Source organism: Pavona decussata, unplaced genomic scaffold (genome assembly GCF_977016875.1).
Source record: "Pavona decussata unplaced genomic scaffold, jaPavDecu1.1 SCAFFOLD_510, whole genome shotgun sequence".
Classification (NCBI taxonomy): Eukaryota; Metazoa; Cnidaria; class Anthozoa; order Scleractinia; family Agariciidae; genus Pavona; species Pavona decussata.
The window spans coordinates 78,838-104,742 of NW_028145827.1; the positions used below are offsets into that span (position 1 = coordinate 78,838).

At 39.1% G+C, this 25,905-nt stretch overlaps 2 protein-coding genes across 7 annotated transcripts in view; both read right to left on the minus strand.

The window, feature by feature from the left end:
• Positions 1 to 8,704, minus strand: part of LOC146450025 (uncharacterized) — a 32,283-nt gene extending 23,579 nt beyond the window's left edge. For 4 of the 6 annotated variants that reach the window (XM_085100843.1, XM_085100840.1, XM_085100842.1 and 1 more), the window contains exons 1-2: positions 8,069 to 8,188; positions 2,301 to 2,373 (exon numbers count right to left, since the gene is read on the minus strand). The gene's annotated coding sequence lies outside the window, so the exon portion shown is untranslated. Of the gene's footprint in view, positions 1 to 2,300; positions 2,374 to 8,068; positions 8,190 to 8,295 lie in introns of those variants that run through there. The other 2 variants (XM_085100838.1, XM_085100844.1) reach the window with 2 other exon arrangements.
• Positions 1 to 25,905, minus strand: part of LOC146450023 (uncharacterized) — a 95,972-nt gene that overhangs the window by 57,136 nt on the left and 12,931 nt on the right. The window contains exons 10-13 of the mRNA XM_085100812.1: positions 25,361 to 25,488; positions 24,090 to 24,236; positions 23,049 to 23,139; positions 21,447 to 21,555 (exon numbers count right to left, since the gene is read on the minus strand). Of these exons, the coding sequence (XP_084956938.1) occupies positions 21,447 to 21,555; positions 23,049 to 23,139; positions 24,090 to 24,236; positions 25,361 to 25,488 (475 nt within the window). The remainder of the gene's footprint in view (positions 1 to 21,446; positions 21,556 to 23,048; positions 23,140 to 24,089; positions 24,237 to 25,360; positions 25,489 to 25,905) is intronic.

Here is a 25,905-nt window from a genome sequence, read left to right on the forward strand (position 1 = left end):
TCGATTATCAATATCAATCGATTAATTAATATCGATTATTGATTCCATCGATTGGATACCCCGGGGTTTTTTTTGTTGTTGTTTCTGTATATAACCCAAAACTAGCATCTTAATTATAGCAGAATATTTGAACTTTTCGTTTCAAATTAATAACTGCGTGATCGGTAAAACGTTTCGTCCAATTTCTGCAAAATTGTTGAACAAATGGAAAGAAATGTAACAAACAGTAGGAATTACTTTCCTTTGTCCCACTGCAGGGCAAGTTGTGCGATTGTCCGGCCTGCTGCGTAACACCTTTTTACGTACCTCTTTAATCCTTTTATATCAGTACGTAATGTGTAATTACTAAGGTGAAATATTTGCAATAAACGAAGCTGAGTTTAAAATTTCAACGGCTACGTTGTTGAGCTTAAAATAATAGAAAGTATTTTCGGTCTGCCTGTTACGTGACACAGTCGAACTTTAAAGTAATGCACATCATTTTCGGTAAAACGCTTTCAATCTTTCAGAAAAACGAAACTTACAGGCCAGCATACTATTTTGGTCTTCTACTCAAAAGGTATTTTACCAAAATGCCGCAAAAATTATGCGACTATTAAGCCATAATAATGTCGAACTGAAGCAAGCTAATTTGCATACAGTTTTGAAAGACTCTCAGGGCCAAGGTTGTTCAAAGAGTGGATAACTCTATATCCAGTGGATAAATCGCTATAATAATAAATAATAAATTTAATACTTATATAGTGCAAAATTCATTATATCTATATGATCTAATGCGCTTTACAATTATTTAAAAAAGACTCTAAAAGAAACTGCAGGGAATATGATAGTTAAAACTACAAAATGGAACAAAATCTTATTTAACAATAAATTAAAAAGCGATAAAAAAAATCTATATGATACATAGTCTAATATACAGCGGATAAAATGTACTCCAACCAATAGATTTTATCCGCGGGATAAAATAATCTGCTCTTTGAACAACCAGGGCCTGATGTCAGTTTCTGATTCGTGTATATTTCAGATATTTTTGTATTTCGATTTTATACTAACATACTAGAAATACGTGACTCGCAAAACCTCGCGAAACTAGGGCTGGGTGGAAAGACAGATCAAATGAGGAGATTAAAAGGTTACTGAATATTAAGCAACTATTTTGATGAGCATGGTCTTTTCGTAGTTCCACAGGCTAGTTTGCAGTTGAAATATGTTTCTGGCACCACGGAATGTACAACGGGCGTGCAGCGCTGTCATGTTCGATGAATCTATTTCCTACGGAGAATTATTTTACCGCTGCCACAAAACATGTTATTTCTTCGTATACAATCTTTCACAAAAAGGATTTCTGAAAGAAAGGGAAAAGATTCTGCAGAGATATTTCCATCCAGTGAAATTTGTTGAACATTGAAGTTGAAATGTGATCTGGCACTACATGAACGCAAAACTTTTCCGATGTATGCAAATTTGGCTCCAACAAACGCCAGTCCGTCTTCCAACCTGTTGGTGCCTAGCAACCTTCCCTTTGTCTGACATCATTCATTTATGTTTTTCTTTCACTGTTGCCAGGCAACATGTCGTCCCAAGATCCATCGACCGACCCATGGATCGACTGATTGACTACAAGTCCTATAAAATCTTGACTAAAATCTGTTTTAGGAAGGGTTCTTCCTACGTCGAACGCAATCATGTGAAACATAAAATATATAATTTTCTTCAATTTTCAAAAAGTGCTAATGTATTCAAAGTCACAACCAAAGTAAAAGACCTTTGCCAAATTAAACAATGAATCAAACATCAAGCAAAAATTGCTAACTCTTTTCCATGCAAGGCGATCCACTCATCTTCACAATCACACAGAGAAAAGCAATCAACAGGGCTGTCAACTCTCCCCGATAATCCGGAAGTCTCCAGAAATGTGTAGCGTTGTTTCTGGTACTGTTTAATGTGTTCCCCCCCCCCCCCCTCGCCTCTGTAAGGCCCTTTGTTATTGCTGGCCGGGGAAGTCATATTCTCCATATTTGAAGACGTGTGAGGTTGACAGCCCTGAATCAAGATGACAAGCGCCAGAACCTCAGCTGGATGGACTTTGATCGCATAATTACACAGCAGATAATGACTCTAAAAGTTAGTGATATTGCTGACAGTAATTCACCTTTAATCAATGGAAACTTGGCAACAAAATATAGTTTTGAAAACAGACAGCCAAACTTACTGAATTCCAAAGTGAAATATATCATACACAAAGTGTATAAACAAACATTTCTTTGGAAAATTCAATCATGCACACTTATTGCTCTTACCTTATTTAGCAAGAAGCCACTCTCTGAGCGTCCCAAGAAAGAGCAAACGTCAAATTGAAGGGGCGTTATATTCCTGAAACAAACACAGCAATGAACATGATGCTTTCACATTGTATCAAGGCCAAGGAACAAGGCGCAAAGGCTGAATGGTAAAAGTAACACTTAATTAATATTTCCATCTAGACCTCGCAAAACACTTGGGGATGTTTTAAATGGTCTAGGTATTTTTTAACTAGCTCCTCATGAGAAACCACAAAATTGGAAGAAAAGTCTGTATCTTCTTTCACTGTGTTCTGAGCTTTCCTTCATTGAAGGATTTTTTAATTTGCACTTTAGGCATAAAGTCATCAACTGGTCATCCAAACAAGTAGCCGGAGATTCAAAAACACTTTTAAACCTCAATTTTTTTTATCCGGGATATGGAGTGGAATTCTACACATCATGGAGCCAAGCCAACCATTTTTTCATGAAGCACACTGTTGCTCTTTTCTTAACCTTGCAGGTGACTTTGGCAAATTCCAAGTATGAATCTCAGACATCATAGTGATCATTTATAGTCACAAATTTTAGCAAAATAATTATAGCCGAGGAACATGTTTTTTTGAACTTTCGGATGCCTTCATGTAATCACGAAGCTGGGTCCTGTTGTAAAAAATGCCTCCTCCTCCATTCTGTTACAAATGCCCTTATGTAATCTTACAACAGGTGCATCTGATCATCAACGAGCAACACTATTTCATGAGCAACCCTCCATGCATTTCTCTCCATTCTTTCATCTTTGTGATTTTCATAGTCAGCTAGTGTTATGTTCTCAATTTCTTTGACTGATTTGTCGTGATTTCCCGTAGGATAGCTCATGAAGGGAGGGGGGGGGGGGGGGGGGAGGGCAGAAAAAATGTATTTAGAACATCAGGGGAGGCTTCCAAAACAAGGAAGGGAAATTTTTAAAAATCATCACAGCCTCCCATCTGCATAAATTATGAACCCTCCCTTAATCACAATAAAGCATTCACAGTTTTTAAACCCTAAAAAGCATCCTTAGATTTCATAGTTTTGTAACATGCTTGTTGCCTTCAATTTTCTCGCTGATGATGTGAAACATAAACTATGTTTTCTTCAATCTTTAATTTGCACAAATAAATTCAAAGTCACAATGAAACTAAAAGACCTTTGCCATATTAAACAATAAATCGAACATCAAGCAAAACTCGCAAAATCTTTTTCACGGAAGGCGATCCACTCATCTTAACAATCACACAGAGAAAAGCAATCAAGTTGACAAGCGCCGGAACCTCAATGACTCTAAAAACAAGACGCCCCCCTAATGTGATTTACACAGAATGCTTAATGTAGCTCCATTTGTTCCCCATTGTATGCTTTGCAGATTTTTAAAAACTATCCTCCCTTCGCAATTAAAATAATTGAATGGTTTTATTCAGAGAGACTGCGTGATATTTTATCGTTGTGTTACTGAGAATCATACTGTGTGATAACGTCATAACCCCCTCTTGAACTGGTCTGGTTTCCTCCATGTTGTATTATTTGATCTATTTGTGAAAGCGTAGCTTCTTCGCTGTGAACACTCCCAATTTCCACCTTTTAAACTGTCGAGTACTACTTAGAAGTTATTATTTTGATTTATCGCTTGAAAAACGTTTGTTTTCTTTCTCAAAACGGCAGATCAGAGCTTTAAATTTATACATGTGGCCGCCATTGAACGAAAGCAACCTTTAAAAGTTGATTTGCTTTGACGTCACACAGGTAGATTATTCACAGTCCCTCTATTTTTCCGTGGGATTCTCGAGACTGGGCTGTCACCATCTTGGTTTGTAAAAGCGAGCACGATCTGGGGAGAGTGTCTAAATTACCGAGGGGAAGGGTAGCGGAGTTTGGAGGCGACGGGAAAAAAAGGGAGACTGTAACAGCTTCTCACTCTCTTGTGTTCGAGGGGCGTGCCGACACTTTGTCGCCTCGAGTAATTGTATCAACTAAACAATATACTCCCCAGGGGCCTGCCCCAGAGATAAACATGTCAAATTGAAGGAAATATGATAGTCCTTGTCACAGTACAGTTTCTGTACCACTTTGAAACAAAGTGCAGTTGCGAAATAAAATAAAGTTATGAAAGTCTTTCGAGTGAGGATAGGTATGAAAATACATTATAGTACATCAGCTTTTTGCAAAGTGAATTTCAATACAAGCGGAATACATGCAGTAAAGCTAACAGCAACACATTCAGATACATGCCGCATTTGTTACATTTCAGACATTTTAATTTTAAAATAGCAATCAGCAAACAAGTACATTTCCACAGAAAATTGTTTAAGATCCTGAAAAAAGCTGTAGTTGCCAGCATTCCTCTAGCCGATCTTTTAAAAGCACGTCTTAGAGTTAAAGTGGATCCACAAAATGGGACGTTATTTCGTCCCAGAGAATAGTAAAAAAAAGTCATCCCTACAGTTTGCCATCACTTCAAAGCAGTCCAAAGAGACGGAAAACTGCAGTCTGTCACCTGCCAAATGTCCGTTGATTTTCAACCGTTCTGACCCAGTTCCATCCACCGGATCTACCCGTACTGAGACAAATTTCCCACTAAACGTTTTGGTGGAAGATGTGAGAGCTGAAGAGGATGTTTGAGAACTATCAGGCCTCCAAGCCGACAAGACAAACGATTTTAAAAAATCAAAACATTCCCCACCACCTTCACAACATTCCGATGAAAGGTACGTCAGTCATGCCGTCAACACTTTAGAACTACTGTCTAATTGACCAATGAGGTGTTGCCGTTGCTGGTGCAACGGGCCTTTTGAACGTGAGACTGTGATAAGCTGTTACAGTCCCCCTATTTTTTCGCTTCCCCTCCCTCACTCAACTAACCCCACTCCCGCTCCTCTCGGTAGTTTAGATACTCTCCCCAGATCGCACTAACTTTTACAAACCAAGATGGAAGCAGTTCCATTGAAGCGTACCCCTGAAGCGTACCAGTCTCGAGAATCCCACGGAAAAATAGGGGGACTGTGAACAGTCTATCACACTGGTAGAGATGAGTGGGTCCCCTCCCTCGTGATATATGCTCCGATAATGGATTTTGATTGCGCCGTTTTTGTTGAAGACAATCAGAACAATAAATCCCTTCTGGAAGAGGGCAGAATTTAATGTAGGTTTAATGAATAATTCAAATGATGAGTTGACGTCACACAGGAAGAAATGAGTGGGTCCCCTCTCTGGTGGTATGTGCCTAAATAACAGATTTTGATTGGGCCGCTTCTGTTGAAGACAATCAGAACAATACATCCCCACTAGGGGAGGAGATATTTTAATGCATAAATTAATGTGCAGATTTGTGGCTACTACGACGGAAAAGAAACAAGATGCCTATACTGGCATTTACGCGTGATGCTGTGGCTGATTCATTTATTCCAACTGTATGCTTCGCAGATTTATAAAACTCTTCTTGCTAACAGAATAGTTTGAGTCACGAAGATCGCGTTAGATTGTTTCCCTTGTGTTACACAAACTTAGGGTTTTACCGGAAATCTCGGAAGTTCCATTACGATAACATTAGCTTCTCAATGACCTCCTTTCAGTCTCCCATCGTGGTCTTAGACTGTTAAACAAAGCACGATTCCTTTGCCAGGAACTCTCCAATTTCCACCGCTTTAAATGTGAAGTGCTTCTTAGAGGTTATTCTTTCGATTTACTGTTTCAAAATGGTGAAATTTCCGTTTGAAAACAGCACACTTGAGTTCCCAACATGTTAACAATATGGCGCCACAAATTTAATCCGGTTTTAATGAATAAATCAAATGATGCTTTGACGTCACACAGGTAGGGGTGAGTGGGCCCCCTCCTTCGCGGTATAAGCGACAAGAATGGATTTTGATTGGCCTGCTTTTGTTGAAGACAATCAGAAAAATACATCCTGAGTAGGAGAGGGGAGAGTTTAATGAATAAATTAATGTACAGATTTGTGGCTATGACGAAGAAAAACAAGCTGCCCGGCTAATGGCATTTACATGGAATGCTTAATGAAGCCCCAATTATTCCCCATTGTATGTTTCGAAGATATTTAAAATCTATCCTCCCTTCGCAATTGCAATAATTGAATAGTTTTATTTAGGTATATTGCGTGATATTTTATTGTTGTGTTACTGGGAATCATACCAGAAATAACTCTGCAATAACGTCCTGACCCCGCTGAACTGGTCTGGCCTCCTCTAGCTCTGATCCTTCGTTGAATTATTCGATCTGTTTTTGAAAGCGTAATTTCTTCGCTGTGAACTCTCCCAATTTCCACCATTTAAACTGTCGAGTACTACCTACAAGTTATTATTTCGATTTACTGCCTGCACAAGGTTTGCTTTCTTTCTGAAAACGGCAGATCAGAGTCTTAAATTCATACATGTGGCCACCATTGAACGAAAACAACTTTTCCAAATTATGATTTGCTTTGACATCACACAGGTAGAGATGAGTGGCTCCCCTCCCTCGTGATATACGCGCCGATAATGAATTTTGATTGCGCCGTTTTTATTCAAGACAATCAGAATAATAAATCCCTTCTGGGAGAGGGCAAAATTTCATCTAGGTTTAATGAATAAATCAAATAATGATTTGATTTCACACAGGAAGGGATGAGTGGGTCCCCTCTCTCGTGATATGTGCCTAAATAATAGATTTTGATTGGGCCGCTTCTGTTGAAGACAATCAGAACAATACATCCCCACTAGGGGAGGACATATTTTAATGCATAAACAAGATGCCTGCTATACTGGCATTACGCGTGATGCTGTGGCTGATTTATTTATTCCAACAGTATGTTTCGCAGATTTATAAAACAATCCTTGCTAATGGAATAGTTTGAGTCACGAAGATCGCGTTACATTGTTTCCCTTGTGTTACGCTACTCAGGGTTTCAAGGGAAATTGCGGGAATTCCATTGCGATAACGTAAGCTTCTCAATGACCTCTTTTCTGTCTGCAATCGTGGTCTAAGACTGTCAAAGAAACCATGATTCCTTCGCCAAGAACTCTCCAATTTCCACCGTTTTAGATGTCGAGTGCCTTTTAGAAGTTATTCTTTCGATTTACTGCTTCAAAATGGTGAAATTTCCGTTTGAAAACGGCACACTTGAGTCCACAACATGTTAAATATATGGCGCCACAAATTTAATCCGTTTTTAATAAATATATCAAATGATGCGTTGACGTCACACAGGTAGGGGTGAGTGGATCCCTTCCCTCGTGATATAAGCGACAAGAATGGATTTTGATTGGCCTGCTATTGTTATAGACAATCAGAACAATACATTCTGAATAGGAGAGGGGAGGGTTTAATGAATAAATTAATGTACAGATTTGTGGCTACGAGGAAAAAGAAATCGCCCCGTTTTTAGACACGGTATGCCCCCTTAGGCCATCCCGCGTAATTAATGTGCACATTTGTGGCTACAATGGAGGAAAAAAAAAGATACCCGACCCAAACCTAGACACGGCCTGCCCTGCGGGCATTCCGTGGAAAAAACAAATCGACCCGTTTTTAGACACGGTATGCCCCTCAGGGCATCCCGCGTAAAAAGATACTAGAGATGGCCTGCCCTGGGGGCATTCCATGTAATTAATGATATTACTGACAGTAATTCACCTATAATAAAGGGAACCTTGGTTACAAAATATAGCTTTGAAAACAGACAGCCAAACTTACTGAATTTCAAATATACACAAACATTTCTTAGGTAAATTCAATTCAATCACATTTATCGCTCTTACCTTGATTAGGAAGAAGCTACTCTCCGCGCGTTCGAAGAAAGAGCAGACGTCAAATTGAAAAGGCGTTATATTCCTGAAACAAACACAGCAATGATCATGATGCTTTCATACTGAATCGAGGCCGAGGAACAAGGCTGACTGATAAAAGAATTGCTTAATTAGACTTAATATTTCCGTCTAGACTAAGCAAAACACTTGTGAAAACGTTATTCATGAATCTACATTACCTGTGCTTATTAAATTGGTAAACAGATCAATTTTTGCCATATAATACAGGATGAATGTCTCCACAAAGCCGTGAATGCTTTTCCAAGAAAGATTAATATTTAAAGCGTTTGGTTTTTGCACTTTGAAAGAGGAAAGGTCCACAAAACTGTTTATCGAACCAGACAGAAGGGGCGCCTGATCGCGTGATGATCAGGTGATCAGACAGCGACGTCACATGATGCAGTAGACGCCAAAGCGATCCTAAGCAGCTTCCTCAACGCTTACTCTAAAGTTATTGGAAAAAGTCACTCTAAAAATTCACGCAAAACAAAACTTCTTCAGTTTAACAAATGATAAGTAATTTTGTACAGACCACGGGGATGGTGATGAAATCACAGCGTAGAATTAGCTTTTGAAACAAGTTTCCTCGCAATCAGAAGCTGTCTCTCACTGCATCTGACTTTTCACTTCACACCTAATGATCCGCTCATTTTAACAAACGGTCTCCTAATAGGAAACCCCGGGAGAAAACTCACTGAGTTGACCAAAAAAATGCACTTTCCTGGAGCGTCAACACGTAGAAGAATCGGTGGCCTCGTAAAATATGAATGTGGCTTGACAAACTTTACTCGCGAAATTACACAGCAGTTCATCACTGCTAAAACGGGTCTTTTCTTAGATCTTACAATTTCAGAATTTACAAGCGTTCCGTTCACTATCTTAATGGCGAAATCCAAAATATTTCTTCAACTGGGCGCAAATCTGGTTGGAGTCACAACAAAGTTAAAGAGTCTCTGTAATCGATACTTTTCTCAAATCACGCGAGGTGTCCATATTGTTTCCGCGAGACGATTGTTCAAATGTTTAAAATTTTTTCACGCAAAATGATTTATGAAACCTCTAAAGTACCTCTCGCATCCACCAATATAGCACCGTACTCAAAAGCTTTCGAAACGAGAATGGCTGTCGAATGAACAGATACAGTTTCCTGCACGGGATGATCTGATCAACTGCGGATATCGAATACGGCAACGGAATGTACGTTTACATCTGTTTACTCGAGTGCTTTCAGGGAAATGCAAGAGAACTACTGGGAATAAATGACCACTAAACAGTAAATTCACCTTAAAAAATCAAATTTGCTGAAAAAAAAATTACGGTAAACTTTACCGCTTGCAATGTCATCACACAAACATGCCTACTTGTCGTAAATCTTTCTTACCAGGAAGAGAGAAATAGGAATCTTCCCAGCTACGATTATCCAGCTGTTTGGCAGCGTGTTCCTGTATCAAAGAATTAACATTGAACACCAAACGTATTAATTGCATTCATCAACTCAATCTGGACGAACAGCGGAGACAAGAGAATTATCTGCAATCATCAGTAATACCTGTAGTTGTTGAATGTTTCCGCCCATGCCAAATCAATGTTCCTCGAAAAACAATTCAAGAAATTCATCAGCTCAGCCGCGTCAAGCCACACCCTGAAAAATATTAGGGGCGTACGATCAGGGGCAGGAAGACGACAAAAAGTCACGCCAAAAAAAAAGCTGAAAAAAACAAAAAAAAAAAAACACTTCTGACACACATACAAATAATTACGACACACTGTACTGATTTTCATTTACCCAATAAACAACGCTCAGAAGGTCATCTTTACTTGTACGACTTAGCCAGGATGCAATCACAGACAAGATGTTTCACCCAGCCGTGACTGCTTGCTGCAAACAGTGCGTGACAAACTGAGATGAAATGCAAATTGGCCCTTTGCCGAGAAAAGGCCAGAACGAGGTTGAGAAAAAGGTCAGTGAGTGCTGACGTAAGCCTTGTCCAGTTGTCAATTAATTTCGTACCCAGATCTTCTCGATCTTTCTGGAGAATATCTGGTAAAATCCAAATGACTTTCAAAGTCAGGGTGTCAATAAAGAATTTTGAGGGGTCAATAGCTTTAGTTTTCTCCAAATCTTCTTAAGTTTACCGTTCAACTGTTAGGTCAAGAAGCATCCTTTCTCGGGTTTTTGTCCCGAGATCCCTCTCTTATGTGGAACACTGTAAATTATGTTTTACCTTGACCCGTCGAATTCCAGCTGATGAGATCATTTCTTAGGTCTCTCTTTGTCCACGCCATTACTGCATCCCATTTTATAACAAACATCAGCTGACTTGTCTTTCAGTACCCCGTAGTAGCTGCTATTTTTCCAGACGTTATCGAACACAAAATGTTTGGGAAAACATTCGGATTGCTGATATGAAGATGGAAGTTGTCCCTGAGGTCGACTGAGGAAAACCTTGCCCAAAGTCCAGACATTCGCTGGTCCTTGCTGCTCGTCGTTCTTGATGTTTCGTGTAGTCGATTTGTTTCCTGTTTCCTCCGAGACGACTTCCGGCGTGGTGACTTCACTTCGCTCTCATTCTTGTGATTTATTGGGCGTCGTTTCAAATTTGCTTCGGAGCAGAAATGCTTGCTGGGCTGCTGGGCTTTATTCCATTGAATTACACCGCGCATAATTTCTTACGTCATTAGCGTGCGCAAATTGAAAACATGGTCTGTTTTCCTTGATGCTAAAGCCCAGCCAATAATCAATGGGTATTTTCTTCTCAACGAGCATGGTGACCTATCTTTTTTAACTCGTTATTTTAACTCACCTACTCTCCTCTTTTTAAGAAAAAAATCACGAGAGAAAAATGTGTTATTGCCAAAAATACTAGATTGTCCACCACTCGCGGGCATAGAAAATTGATACTGAGAATATACTTGCACGCAAGTATTGGGTTGATACTGCTTCATTCTGTGCTTTCCTGCCAAGAAATTCATCTTTAATTGCCGATTATGCTTCATACATTTTATGTTTAACGTTTTTCTCAGTTCTGCTTTATCTGGTAACTTCTGTTACTACCAAACATGGCAATAACTGGTCAAATCCCGAGTCAAATAAACTCATTTTTGAAAGCGAATATTGCAGTCAATTATGGGGTAAATTGAGTGGATCATAGCTCGTTCGCGGACATGGTGACCTTCTTTTATTACGTTTCTCGAAATAAAACATAATAGTGAACAATCACAGAAAGTTTGAGAACATTTTCACGACAACTTTTCTTTGGCGGGAATCACCTGAAGGCAAGATTTTCAGTCTGAACGTAGTAATTGTCACAGCACATACGATAACAGTTTCTGCATATGGCCTGCGGGAATCCATCATCGGGTTTCACGCATGTCAGGGCATATCTGGCGATAAGTTGCAAATTTACTGCTTTTTTGGCTTAAAAAACAATTGGAGTTTTTGTACAGGTTGTTTTGCACAGTCTACAAAGGCAGAGGCGTAGCCTTCAGAAAGAAGACGAACAAGAAGATGAAGAAAGGATCTGTTCTCTACAACTACACGGAAAGTTTCATGTAAATCTGTTGAATGTATAAATTATGAAAGGGTCTTCTTGTGTGTTTTTGCACCAGTCTAAAATCTGCTCGTCCATCGCTTGCACTTCATCCAGTCTCACTTCATCACTCTCCACAAGTCTGACTAGAGAAGACCTGTCATTAATCATATTGAAACAATAATCAGCAAAAATAAGCTATGAACAACAGAGTGGTATTAACCTTTGTTAAGCAACTTAAGGTTGGTGTTGTTTGCTTTGCTGTACAAGGTGGTTCTAAGTTTTGAGTCTGTGAACAAAATCCTTTCAAATGAAAGCTACTGAGCAGTACATTGCCTGTGGTGCTGTTTATTACGCTGTACAAGGTAAGTCTATGCGGGATGAAATCCTAAAGTGCGACCATTCAAATGAAAGCTACTAAGCAGTACAATCCTGTGGTGCTGTATATTACGTTGTACAAGGTAAGACTCTGGGTGAAATCCTAAAGTGCGACCATTCAAATGAAAGTACTTTCCCTCGGTGCTAAAAATAAACAAGCGCACCGTTTCGTTTTTCGGAACAAGTCTACGCCATACAACGAAGTATTAAACTGTACTGGTCTTCAAAGTCTTTGCGAGTTGTGACAATTCTGTTCACGGTTTTTAAAGTTCTAGCTTGTGATACTGGATCCGCCAGCTTCCGTGATTTAATAAGGATAAAGTGTACTCCCTACAACCTTAGGCGCACCACAATATTGGACTTACCAAGGGTAAAATCAACAATGTATAGACTATGGTCGTTGAGGTAGCTCGCATCGAAATTGTGGAACTCAAAACGCAGGGCGTCCAGGAAGATTGATATACTTATGCAGCTTTTAAAAATAGTTTAAAAACATTTTAATGTTCAATTTAAAAATCTTATGGGACTATAATTCTCAGTATTGATCGATACCGGCCATTTAAATAATTTTCTATTCTGCCGACGAGTTTGTGCTTATTATATGTATTTAATTACTGGAGTTGTAAATATTTTAAATTTTAATTTGTGTTTTGTTTATCGTGGCGTACCAGTAAACTAGCGTACAGCCATCTTAGCCGTATTTTTGCAAAGCGTACGTTAACTAGAGTTGCATTGTATTGTTGCTGTCCAAGATGGGTCTGTATGACCATTCAAATGAAAGCTACTGGGCAGTTCTTTTCAGTGGTGCTGTTGATTATGCTGCACAAGGTGGTTCTAGCTTTTCAGTCTGTGGATGAAATCCTAAAGTGGAGCACTTCAATAAAAGCCGTTGAACAATACTACTACTTTCTAATTGTACTGTTTGTTATACTCCGCAATTTGATTCTAACGTCTTAGTGCTGGTTTTACCTCAGCGCTTTTTTAATGGTTCCGACGTCCTTTGTGTGTTGAAGCTGAATGCCTCTGAACCGGAGCCAGTTCGCGGCCGCCTCTTTCTCTGATGACAGTTTTAAAAGCAGTTGTGTGTGTTTGTAAACTGTTCCTGGGTTATCTGGAGAATACACAACACAACACAGTCAGTAGTCAAAGTTACCAAAGGTTAACACTACTTCTCGTTTGGACTTAAGTCCTGGCGTTTTCAGGCGCCCAGGCTTTGGAATAACTTATCAAACGCAATTGTAGCGTTAACCAAAAAATAAATTTTTTGAACGTTTTTAGAAAACGAGTCAATATCTCAGACAAAGTAGCACCTTGCGAATATCTAATTGCTTTCTTATCCTGTAAATAGCCGTTAATTCTACGGTGGAACCCCGTTAATACGACCACCTTAGGGCCGTGAAAATGTGGTCGTGATAACGGGATAGTCGGATCAACAAGGTTGTAAAAATAACTAAGGAAATGACTGCACTTTCAGTTAGTTCGGGGCACAAAGAAGTGATCGTAAAAGCGAGGTGATCGTAAGGAGAGGTTCCACTGTATATAGTTTTATCCTTTTTGTTTCCTTTGCCGTCTGATTAATATTTTATCATTTATTTTTTTAATCGTGGCATACTTGTAAACTAGCTGGTGCAGGTTGTACTGAATCATAGCTAAGCGTATGTTTCCCACCTTGAATGAAGAATCTTATCTTATTGCAACAAACATATTCATCCGATACTTGGCATGTGTGGTATTTGATTTGAAGACCAATGGTTGACTGAAGTACTTAAATCTGTTTTATCATGCTTTGTTAATTAGACAAGAAACTTTGTCCCACATTACCTCTCTCTACCAAGGGAAACACAGGCGAACAGACCATAATTTAAGTACAGACCATTCGTTCTCACTTCTGAAAGTTTTAGAAAAGGCACTCATTCTGTGCACAGTACAAAAGCGGTTTAGAATTAACTAACCAAAGTGAACACTGTAACCAGCAACTACAAACTTTTTTAAAATTATTTTGCCACGCAAAGAAATTACAAAGAAGACACAATGAAATAATTTAAATTAGGTTACAAAGAAACAAGTGGCGAGGAGACCGAAAAGAAAGTAGAAAGCTTATGCGGGATTCGGCCTCCCCAATTAAACTAAGTTGACTACAAATAATTTATTAAGTTAGTTACATGACGTTCAAAATTAATTAATAATTCATTAGTTCATTGACCTATCAAATGGTCGATAAAACATCACGTACAGTGGTTTTAAAACCCGATAAAACCTCCTCCTTATTAGTATGCGGTGTTTAATGTTTTTCTCGTATGCTAATTTCCAACGTTCACAAAAGCATGATTGTTATGAACTCTCTTTACACACGCTTTTCCAGGAATTTTTTTGGAGCCGTTCAAAAAACTTACAGCACGTGTTTTATCGGGTCTAAAACCACTCGGCTGCGCCTCGTGGTTTTCAATCCCGATAAAATACTGCTGCTCGTGTTTTAAACATCAATTAAACAGATGAAAGTAATAAGCAAGAAACTCACGTGTTATTTATAGATTTTAATTATTGAATTATTAAAAGAGAAAATTGAATTTGGGTCCTTGGAAAAACATAGAAAATTTCTTAATATTTGTATGACAGTAAGGTAGATGCAACTTAAAATACACAACCAAACAAAACTTGAAGTAAACACAAGTCAGCAAGTGCAAACGAGTCTCAACTGAGTTTGGTTTTACTTTCTAATTGGCTGAGAAAGGAGCGCAATGTTTTTTAACCAATCACAAAGCACAGCAGACCACCACAAAAAGCAAACCCGAAATTACTTCCAAAATTTAACTACGGGACAACATCCCAACGGTTAATAATGCAATTGTCCATTCTCCAAAATTGAAATGCCACGTCTTCTTGCTCCTGGTTGCACAGTAATTAGAATAAAGAAATTAAAGCTATAAACTAAGACAAAAAATCTCTGAGCGTTGATGCGTGAATAATTAAGGAGAATTGATATTTCAATCACCTGGCAAACACTCCAAACTGAGATGCAACTCATGCAGGGCATCATGGGTCTGATCCAGGCCTTCTAGAATCGAAGCTTTTTGGTTGTATGCCCGCACCTGCAAGTAAAACGTCAAGTGAATGGCAACGTCTGCTGATTGCAGAGTGAGAACCAAACGTGGGGACAACACTGTTTTTCTAGCTTCTTGCAGTGTATCCGATGATAAACAGAAAGTGTTTATGGTTACGTTGCAACGCTGTCTCTGAAATGTCACCTGGGCCGTTTATTATTTTACAACAAAAACCGGAATTTTCGGTTAGAAGTTCAAATGGTTCAGGCCATTCCACTGGAACGTTTCCGGAAAAGGTGGATATGCTCAGATGTCTTCCTCTTTTCCCATTCCAACCGAAATGACTGGAAAATTCCGCACCATTTGTCAAAATCTTGCTCGGTCCGGTCCATTTTCGCGCGCTTTTCAGTTGTAATTCAAGATGGCGACTACGGCATGGCGATGCACTCTTTGTGAAGGAATATTTTTCACAACTACTGATATCTGAATGATGACTGCAGAGGTAAGTAAATAGTCAGTTTTAACAATTCTTAATTTTGTGGGGCCAAACTCTTGGAGGTGTAGAATTGTAGCGGAATCGTGCTCAACAACTGTGCCGCCATTTTGTTTCATCGTTTTTCGTGAGCCGCAGGGGACTCGGGCCAGCCAAACCGCTTAAACTGGAAAAACCGTACCCTATGAAGCGTTCCATTCCAACCGAATTTTTTGTGCAAATGGTAAACGCGCCTGAATTTTGTTGAAACATGTTGCTACGCAACAAGAACTATAATCATTTGATGGCTGGCGAACAGCGGCGTTTGATTGTTTCCATCATCGAGTAAGCTTTGGGTGAATTGCCAAACATAGTGGTAAGTTCGAGATAACAGGTATAGATAATACTCACCTTTAATTTTACAAGCTCTTTTGATTCAATTCTTTGTTCTTGCTCTGTCAACAGGGCGCTGTCTCCTTTGAAGGAAAAATAACCCTTTTACTGCGCTTTTCAATAACATCTAAACTTGAGCCTCTAGTAACTATTCACATGTTTGACTGCTGTCAATCATAATTACGGCAGCAACCGGTTCACTGCAAAAGTACAGAAACCGACAAAGTGGATCGCAATCCGCCAATCACAACGCACCAACATGATCTTTTGACTCCGTTGAGCCAAACGTTATTGTTTTTAAGAAGTCCGCTCCAATGATTGACGGCAGTGAAAAGCATAAAAGGTGGTTGAATCTTGGACTTTTAGAGTCCCAACATGCCAACATGTTGGCACAACATTTACTTGCCTTATACGTGAACAAAAGTTGTGCCACAATGTTGGAACGATAAGATCCCATGTATGATTCTCTTCAACAAATACATGTTGGCATGACGTTCAGATCATGTTTAGCCGCCGATCCAAAATTACTATCTAATAAATGTTACATGATCACAATTTTCAGGTTTAAGTATGGAAATGCCTGTCAAGCTGACTTGAACTCAAATTGCAACCAACAACAAATATCTTGAATCTATACCGACAATACATACATTTGTTTCTCTGATAGGATAATGGAGGTTGACAAATTTGGTCTGAAATGTTCAATTTTGATGGTTTTACACTTTACATTAGTTTCAAATACTTGCTTAATTTTCTCACTTAAGCTACTGGTCTGAAAAAACTTCGCTTTGAAATACAGTGGAAATTCCATTATATGAAGCCCTCGATACGACCAACGATATTTTAACAGCACCTCCATATAACGAACCAATTTCCCCAGTCCCTTGGCACTTCGTGAAATCGAGGTCCCACTGTAAAAAGCTCTTAAAGAGTGCTATCTGAAAGCTGTCAAAAATGGGACGGTCGAGTTTACTCCCAAAAAACCTGGCACCAGATGCAACCATTTGAAGCCATTATTTTCAGATCCTTGCTGCCTACTACTAGTTTTTCCTGCTTAATACTACAAAACATTTTGACAAGGCTGCGTGATAATGCAACTTTTGCGCCAATAAAACTCAAGGACTTTTCAAAGGAAGCAGTGACCTCAGAGACTGAACAACAATCTTTGAGTCTTCGCAGGTCAGGATGGACACTCACCAGTGTCAATTTTTCTCCTTTTTCGCTGCTGTACCTCGGAGGCTTCTTTGTCTTGACGAGCCAAGTAAAAATGGGATGATTGGACACCTCCTAGTGTTTTCAACACCCTTGGATGATCAAAAATATAATGAAAATGTAATTTCTCCTCACCATTGCAATACAATGACAGGCAGATAGGTGAAGAGAAAAACACAATTATCAACCAACCAGGGGATATATATTGCCATATTGGGTTTTTACCCTTTTGGTGCCAAACATAGACCTTAAGCAAAAGGCTGACATTTTAATTTTCGTTTGTCTGCACACAATGGCGACAAGTTCAAGTTGTTCACGGTCCTCAGGGAAAAATGGATTGGTATATCAAACATTTAGTGAGAAATTGTCTGCATCATTGAAACTCCACGTTCCTGCAAGTACTTTTTAAGTTCCGTCAGATTCATGGCATTGTAGTCGCTCTTATTCTTATGCTTTGTCAATTTGAACCTGGAACTATTCGAGTTTCGAAGACTTTAAGGAATGGAAAAATATGTAAGCTTATATTAACGGGAACTTGAAGTAGGGGCTCGTAGTTCGAAGTAAGAACGGATGTCCGAAATTTCGCAGTTTGTTTACATCAGAAGTCACGCGACACTACACGTGAAATCTAACGCCGGAAAGGTGAATTAGCCCGACAAGCCTCATTCTAAGTAAAATATTCTTTTGATTTTTAAACTCAAGAACGAAGTTAGTAGAGCTAATTTGAATGCAAACAAAATAACATTAAAATGTCAGCTATTTTTACATAGGGTCTATACAGAACTTTTCAATAACTGTTGAGAAAATAAATCCCAATTTCCGAGGACATCGTACAGAATAAAAAAATGTAACTACGTGTACATCTTTCAGAGAAATTTTCGCTGGAATTTAACTTTCACCCAAATTCTCCTTTCTAAACATACAATGGACAACCAACCAAAAATATTTGACTAAAATTTTTACAAAATTACAGCGCTTCAAATTTCAAGACCTTCAAAGCTCGATAATGAAGTTGCCTATGAACGTTGCATATTTCACCAACAAATTTATCACACAAAAGGTATTAGTATGCTCTCATAGATTAGTACTCTACCTGTTGAGGGCCTGTAGCGCTTCAAGTGGTTGATGAAGATGAATTAAGGCCTCAGCTTTCAACATCAGCATACCACAAAACATACTTTCTTCATCTGTGCTGGTTGCGCTGTCATCCTCATTTGATCGCAGTCTTTTCCTGGGAGCTGTGGAGTTTTCATTCTGTTCATCGCCGTAACCTTTCAAGGTAGAGACATTGCTATTAATGGTGAGTTCGTACACAACACGAATAAATTAAAAAAAAAAAAAACAAACAAACAAACAAACAGAATAGAACTTAAAAAACAAGTACGGGGTTTAGTTTCTAAAGAAACTGTGGTGCTGCGTCGGTTGAGAAAAGAGATTCGAGTGTTGACGTTACGAGCGTTATCCCTTTATTCTATTCGCTCTGTCGATGGACTCACAAAACGCCAGCACTCGAATCTCTCTACGGCGGCCAAATTACCTTATCAAACGTTCTGTTCCAAATAACTGTAAGTTATGGCGAAAATTTCAAAGCACTGTCCTAGTAGTAACTGACAGAATTTGTCATAGCAACGTCTTCACGTCAAAACTATTTTTATCGCGTGACAACAGATTTTGAGCGAGTGCAATTGACCAAGCAAATTTGTGAGAATACAAGTGGCCCATAAAGGTTTCTGAGAACATCCAACACTGTTTTCTGCAACTTTTTTTTCCTTACAAAATGACCAAAGAAAACGTCTCAATGATTTACAACAACAACTGATAAAACACGGTTTGTTTATGAAAATCCTATTTCATACCATTCTCAGTTGGTTTTCCGCTATCAGCAGTCGTTAACACTTTATCACACACAGTCAAAGTGTCTTGGTATCTGCCAGCATTCAGCAGTGTAACTGCACACTGCCGGTATAACTCTGTAGGACTCGGTAGATGAATGGTATCAGACTGTAATATGAGTACAGGAGAGGAAAGTCAGTTTTAGAGTCCCAAACGTTAGATTGTAACACTAAAAACAGACTAAATTTTGCAAGCCTTTAATAAAGGTCTGATACTCTTGCCACAACCAGTATATGAATTTCATAAAAAGTGACATGGTGTGCCACGCCACCTGTAAAGTTTTATTAAAATTTGAGTAATTTTTGTAATATCTACGAAATTTTACGCGTTTGCTAAATTCATCTCAGGAAATCTATTCAAAAACGTCAAGCAAACTGCAAAATGATTTCAAGCCTGGATTTTTTTTTTTTTTCAGGACTTTTAGCAACAGTCTGGTTGTGTAGATAACTGCGATGATCTTTTCTTCTACATAACCTTTCATTACTGTGCGTATACATGATTCATATAATATTTATATTAATTTTATTCTTCACGTGTATATCATGATCTCAGAACATGACCAGCTCCCAGTTGGCTTGATAGCTCATTTGGTAGAGCACTGCACCGGCATCGCAGAGGTGATTTGTTCAGTTTTCTTTTCGTAACAGTCTTCATAGATAATTGCGAGAACCTTGTCTTCTATATAAAATTCTTTGTGTTTTATTGTGTAGTATAGTGGCCTATTTTGTCAGTGTATTGATCCGAGATCACTCTCCAGTGATGAACACTGATTATTAGTACCTCGTGTATGTTCATTATAGTGTCCAACAGTATGGGGACTCTGCATGCAGACTCATGAATCTTGTTTTGAGAAAGTTACTTACAGGGTTTGATGACTGCACCTCTACAATGTTGGCCAGTAACTCCAGATAACTGTTGGCTGCTTCCTCAAACCTGAAAAAAAGGAGGTTTCATTTCGCCAAAAGGCAATGCGTTTCTACTGCCAACGGAGTTCTTTCGGTGCATTTATACTAGTTTTTTAAAAGCCAAAAGAAATGTAACTAAAATGTTTGGTCCCGGAAAATATCCGTACCCACCACAAAGGAGGGTCATTGGAAATTCCGACGGGGAGGGAAGGGAGCTAGGATGTATGAAACTAAAATGGAAATTCCAGTAAGTGGGGGGAGGGGGGGGGGGAGGGAATGTTCAAACCAAAAACCTTACGAAGGGGAGTTACGGATATTTCTAAACCACAGAGAAGGTATGAGAGTAAACGAAGCAAAAACATAAAAACAAAACAAACCTACAAACAGTCCACTTAGTCCCTAGCCTGCGAAACCATACGTATTTCCGGCTGTCGCTTCTCTTGGGAGAGAAGCGACAGCCGGAAAAACTTCTGCGTTCGCAGGCTACTTAGTCCCAGGGTGACGTCAATCGATTTAACTTAGCCTGCGTAGCTGGCGGTATTGTAGGCGTATGGGCGCACGCGAATTAAAGTTTTGGCGGAAACTTTATTTCGCAAGCTCCTACAATACCGCTAGCTACGCAGGCTAATTTAAACTCTGCTTCGCCAATGAAAACACCTCCATAACACGGACACTCATTTGTCCCTAAAATTGTGTCCACGTTGGTATAACAGGACTGAGTGCAGTCCAGCTTCATCTGTAATCAGGCTTTTGTATTTGGTCTTGAATTCGTTCAGGAGACGTTGGTCCAATGTTTTGCGTTTTGTGTGCAATAACAATCTAGGATTATTCGCAAGATTTCCGTTTTATCTTAAAACGAAGCACAAAGCGGTGGATGTAACATTGTGGCAACGCTTCCTGAATCTGACCTAAAACAGCAAAACGCGATCTGAAATGCACTTTTGATCGGTTTTGCCCCGAACACTTCAATTGTAAACACAAGCTCTTAAATTGCCTCTTGGTTTAGCTGAGAACTTCACAAAACCAACAAAAAGATCCTAAAAGATGTCAACCAATTCCTATAGCACTAAATTTAATTTAAGGAGGGTGTCTACTATTGTTACTGTGCATACGTTCTGCGCATCTCGTGATACTCGGGTTTCCTATGGGTAGTGGCTACTAATACAGGGATATTTTTGCACGGTTTAAAACTATTCGGGGAAAGCAAAACGTAGCAAGCGCTTTTGGCATCCAAAAAGAAAACTGGGGGTTAACCGTGCATTTTTCAGAGATAACAAAGCTTCAATTAGGAAAAAAACGCCATACATTGCATTTTACTGCTTTTTAGAATAATCGTTGCTTAATTATCTCTAAAAAATACGTGGTTACCCCCAATTTTCTTTTTGGATTTCCATAGCCCTTGCTAAGATCTGCTTTTCCCGCATAGTCATAAACCGCGCAAAAATACTTCGTTATTAGTACGCACCGTCCTTAATTACATTGCTGTAGTGTTTCAACAGCACAAACCTGCCAAGTTCTGCAGATCGTTTTGCTAACATGTAAGTTATAAGTTCTGTTGTTATTCTAGTTCTTGGCATCCCACCAGTCAAGGCAAATCTTGGAGGAATTGTTAATTCTGTTTTAAGAGGATCAAAGAGAGACAATGTCATATGGTAAGGGTTCTGCTTGGTACAACCAGAATAAAGATAAGATTGTGTATTTTTAAACACGCTTCAGTTTTCTGCAGGTAATTCATCTGCAGGTAATTCATGTGTTATTTTTTTGATCAACCACACACCCCAGGTACAATGTAGGTAAGGCAAGATAAGGTAAACTTCATTTAGGCTGGGTGGTCTATTCAGGAACTACGCTGATATCCAGAGGGACCCAGCTAAAAGCCATCATCTAGCTAACACATAATATGAAAAAGACACGACAGTAAAATAAATTTTTATCAATAACGGTTTGTTAAGACATAAACAAGCAAAATGGAACGATAAAAACCGACGTTTCGGTGTCATCATGACGCCATTTTTGAGGTAACTTGTGGACAAATGTAGATTTTGACAAGTAAGAATGTTTAAAATGAGAATACTGAATACTGAATACAGTCAACTGTCGCCTTGCAGACACCTTGCTGTTACGGACACACCGATAATACGCACAACAGCTAAATAAACTGCAGACGCTTGATTGACATAAATTCCCGCTATTACGGACTCTCGCTATTAAGGACCCCTAACTCGCGGTCCTGAGGGTGTCTGCAATAAAGGGAGTTGACTGTAGATACTGAATATTTTGTTTGCAATGTTTGATTTGCGCTAGAATGTCTGCTGTTGACAGATTCTCTTACCCTCTATAAGTCACTGTGTAGAATTTGAAGTTGCACAACTTTTCTATCTCAAGGATATCACAGAAATCACAAACCTTAAGTCTTTTTTGGTAAGTGAGACAGCTGAATACTTCCATGAAATGTTTCATGAAGTGTACCAATACACATTTCAGTAACTGTAGGCATTGTTCGATTTGCTGCTAATATGACCAGATAGTTACTGCCAACTTCTGTGGTTGATCCAAAATTGAATAACTCATTAAAAGCTGGTTTATTATAATAACTTTTAAAATATGAGAAAAGCTCATGTATGAGGGACACATATCCTTGTCTTCATACTCAATTGATACATTGTATCGTTTAAAGTCATTAATGATCAACAAGTAGAACTAACTCTGCTTTAAATAAAAAAAATAAATCACTTTATTTAGAGCGGTTTTCATTTGAGTGTCGAAAGTAATTTTGCGTTTATCTTGGTTTTGCATTGATACGATTTGTTATTGGTTAACAAAACTCGCGCCACTTTCTCAACCACTGTACTGTCACTGTATTTAGTGCAGAGCACTAATTGGGGACACTCTCCAGATCGAATTGGAATTTAGAAATTTCGGTTTTTGACGGGAGAAGAAAGCTGAAGTACCCAGAGAAAAACTTCTTGGAGCAAGGACGATAAACAACAACAAACTCAACCCACATATGATGCCAAATCCGGGAATCGAACCCGAGCCACATTGGTGGGAGGCGAGTGTTCTCGCCACTGCGCTATCCCTGCCCCCCAGCATTCATGGGACACTCACCTAATCTCTTATCTCTGTGATCATGCCCATGGTCAGTGGAAATCACTGCTACATTACAGCGCTGTTCACTTTCCACTTTACCACTGATGGCCTAATAAACAAACAAGTAAATCTTGAGTAACTGCATAATTATTATGACCTGGAGTGCACTTACAGTAGCGCAAGAAACTTGTGGCCAGATTTCTTGTTTTAGAACCAAACTATGGACAGAGCTTCTGTGATCACTTGTTGAAAGATGATATTGATAGGGACACCATTCTATATCTGGCTGGGAATAAGTATGTAACAATTCATCGTAATAGTGGGAGTTCCAATAGCTATGCAATATCAATCGCAATTTCATCTATCGATAACTGTTGCAATAGTTTTCTCAAATATTGATAGTTTTAATAGCTTGTTCCAGGGTCTTATCTGTATTTAAAGAGGTGGTAAATTAAGTCGTTCTTTATAACAGTGCACAAGCTGACAATGGGCGAAGACAACATTACAACGTTATTGCAATAGTATCGCAATGATATTTCAACTTCAACAATAGTCAAAATGAGCTCAATAGTCTCCCTAGCTAGGAAACAGTTAATGCGCATGTACATTGAGCAATCGAGCTGCGTGGATTCAACCTGTAAACAAGTTAACCATTTTGTTTTTCACAAAATCTCTTGATGTCGGAGTCATCTGAAAGAATCCTAGGCGAGAGACCCAGCTCAGAGAGGGCAGGGGTATTTTGCAGAATGCTACACACCAAACGTTGCATTTTTACGCCATCTACAACAGTTAAGGGGGAAGCAATGAATGATATTATTTAGGTCTAAGCACTCTTCTATACTATTTAGGGTTAAGCACTTATTATATAAATGGCTAGGTTTTAGTCGTTGCTATGGCAGACATTTCACAACACATGTTTGACACTTCTATGGCAAAATACCCCCGCCGGCTCACAGGCTACTAGCAGTTAAAGCCTGGAGAAAACTTGTTGGTCTTCAAATCTTTCCATATTTCTATGATGAGTTCTGTCACTTGGCTGATTACATTTTTATCCCTCACCTCTTTCAGTAACTTCACACATTGTATTTCAGCCGTAAAATTCCCCAGCTTTCGATACTGAAGACAGATGTTAAAAAGAGCTTCCAGTTGTTCAAAATCACTTTGAATGGCTTCCTTGAACTTGGATACTGCTGTGTGGTGTTTTCCCTGAAAGCAAAAATTTTACTCTCAGCCCAAAACTAAAATTAAATTTGCATTAACACCGCATTTGTGTTTTGGCAAGGCAGAGTAGTATTACACTTGAGTGTGGCCAATGTGTGAGCCAGCGAGCCAAACGTGCGAGCCATGCAAGCCAAACGTGCGAGGCATGCGAGCCATGCGAGCCAAACATGCGAGGCGTGCGAGGCATGAACAACCCCCAACATAAATGCTAACCGTTAAGCTAACCGGGGAGCTATTTAAGCTAACCTGAGTCCTATTTAGGCTAACCGGAGTGCTTTTTAGGCTAACCTGAGCGCCTCGCACGTCTGCCTTGCATGGCTCGCTGGCTCGCAGATTGTCAAGACTTATTACACTTGGCTGTAAATCAACCCAGTCCCTTATTTAAATCCAGCAAATGGACCCTTTTTGCTCTTTTATATTAATAACTGTCAAGATACTCAGGCTAGAGCTAACAAAACAACATGAAACATAGCTTCACATCATTAGGAACCTTGAGACTGTCAACAAGTTAACAAAAGATGCATGCTATGCTCACACTTCATAGTGATAATGCCATCCCTGCAGGGATAACGCAGGGTTCAGAGCACTCGCCTCCCACCAATGTGGCTCAGGTTCAATAACAGGACTGGGCATCATATGTGGGTTGAGTTTATTATTGGTTCTCATCATTTCTCTGAGAGGTTTTTCTCAGGGAAGTCCAGTTTTCACTTCTCCTCAAAAAGTAACCAATACAATCTGGAGTGTCCCCATATTGTAAAGCGCATTTGATCATCTTGTCATGGAATTATGCATTATACATGTACAAATTAACAAATTTATATAACATATCATATCATGCAGCTGGCTGTTTGCAAACATGGCCCAGGATTTGAATGTAGGACTGCCATTAATAAAACACATCCAAAAGGAAAGAGGAAAGGAGCACTTGAGCCAGAGGACTTGTCCCACTTTCTGATTTTGTCTTACTTCAGATTCTCATATTTTTAATGTGCCACTGAAAGCCATCTATCAGCTTGGTCTTACAGGCCTTTAAAGTACAGTTTTAGACTTGCCACTTATTATATGATTTTGTAATTTTGTTTGGTATTAAAATAAAACTGATTTGATACCTTAACAGCACAGCAACAGCCTAACATGTTTAAAGCAGCAGCTTTGTTTTGGCCCTGCGAGACGTGAACACACCGCTGGAACAATGATAATGCCTTGTCCACTTCATTTCGTACGTAGAACACATATCCTGTATTTTACCAAAGGACAAGCATTGGTTAGTTAATACCCTCTTACTCTCATACTACCTTTTCAGATAATACAAGATCTATAAAATGCTCATATATATTCTGTATAATATGTGCAAGTTCCAGAAAATGTCCATAGTGAAAGTGGAAATTTCAAGTGGGAGCTGTGTCCCAAAAGCCCAAATTTTTAAAAGAAAAGTACAAAGCTAGACTGAAAATTCAGGGGTGGAAGGGGAGGGGGTGGAGTTTCAAACCAGAAAACCTTTCATGGGGGAGGTATGGTTTTTTCCCAGAACCACACAATATAAATTTTTCTTCAAAGTACAAAACGAGGCGCTATTTATAAGATCTGATTAAGCTGAATCAATCAAAGAGCTGCATAATGAGCCACATTGCCAATTGACAATGACGTTCTCAAA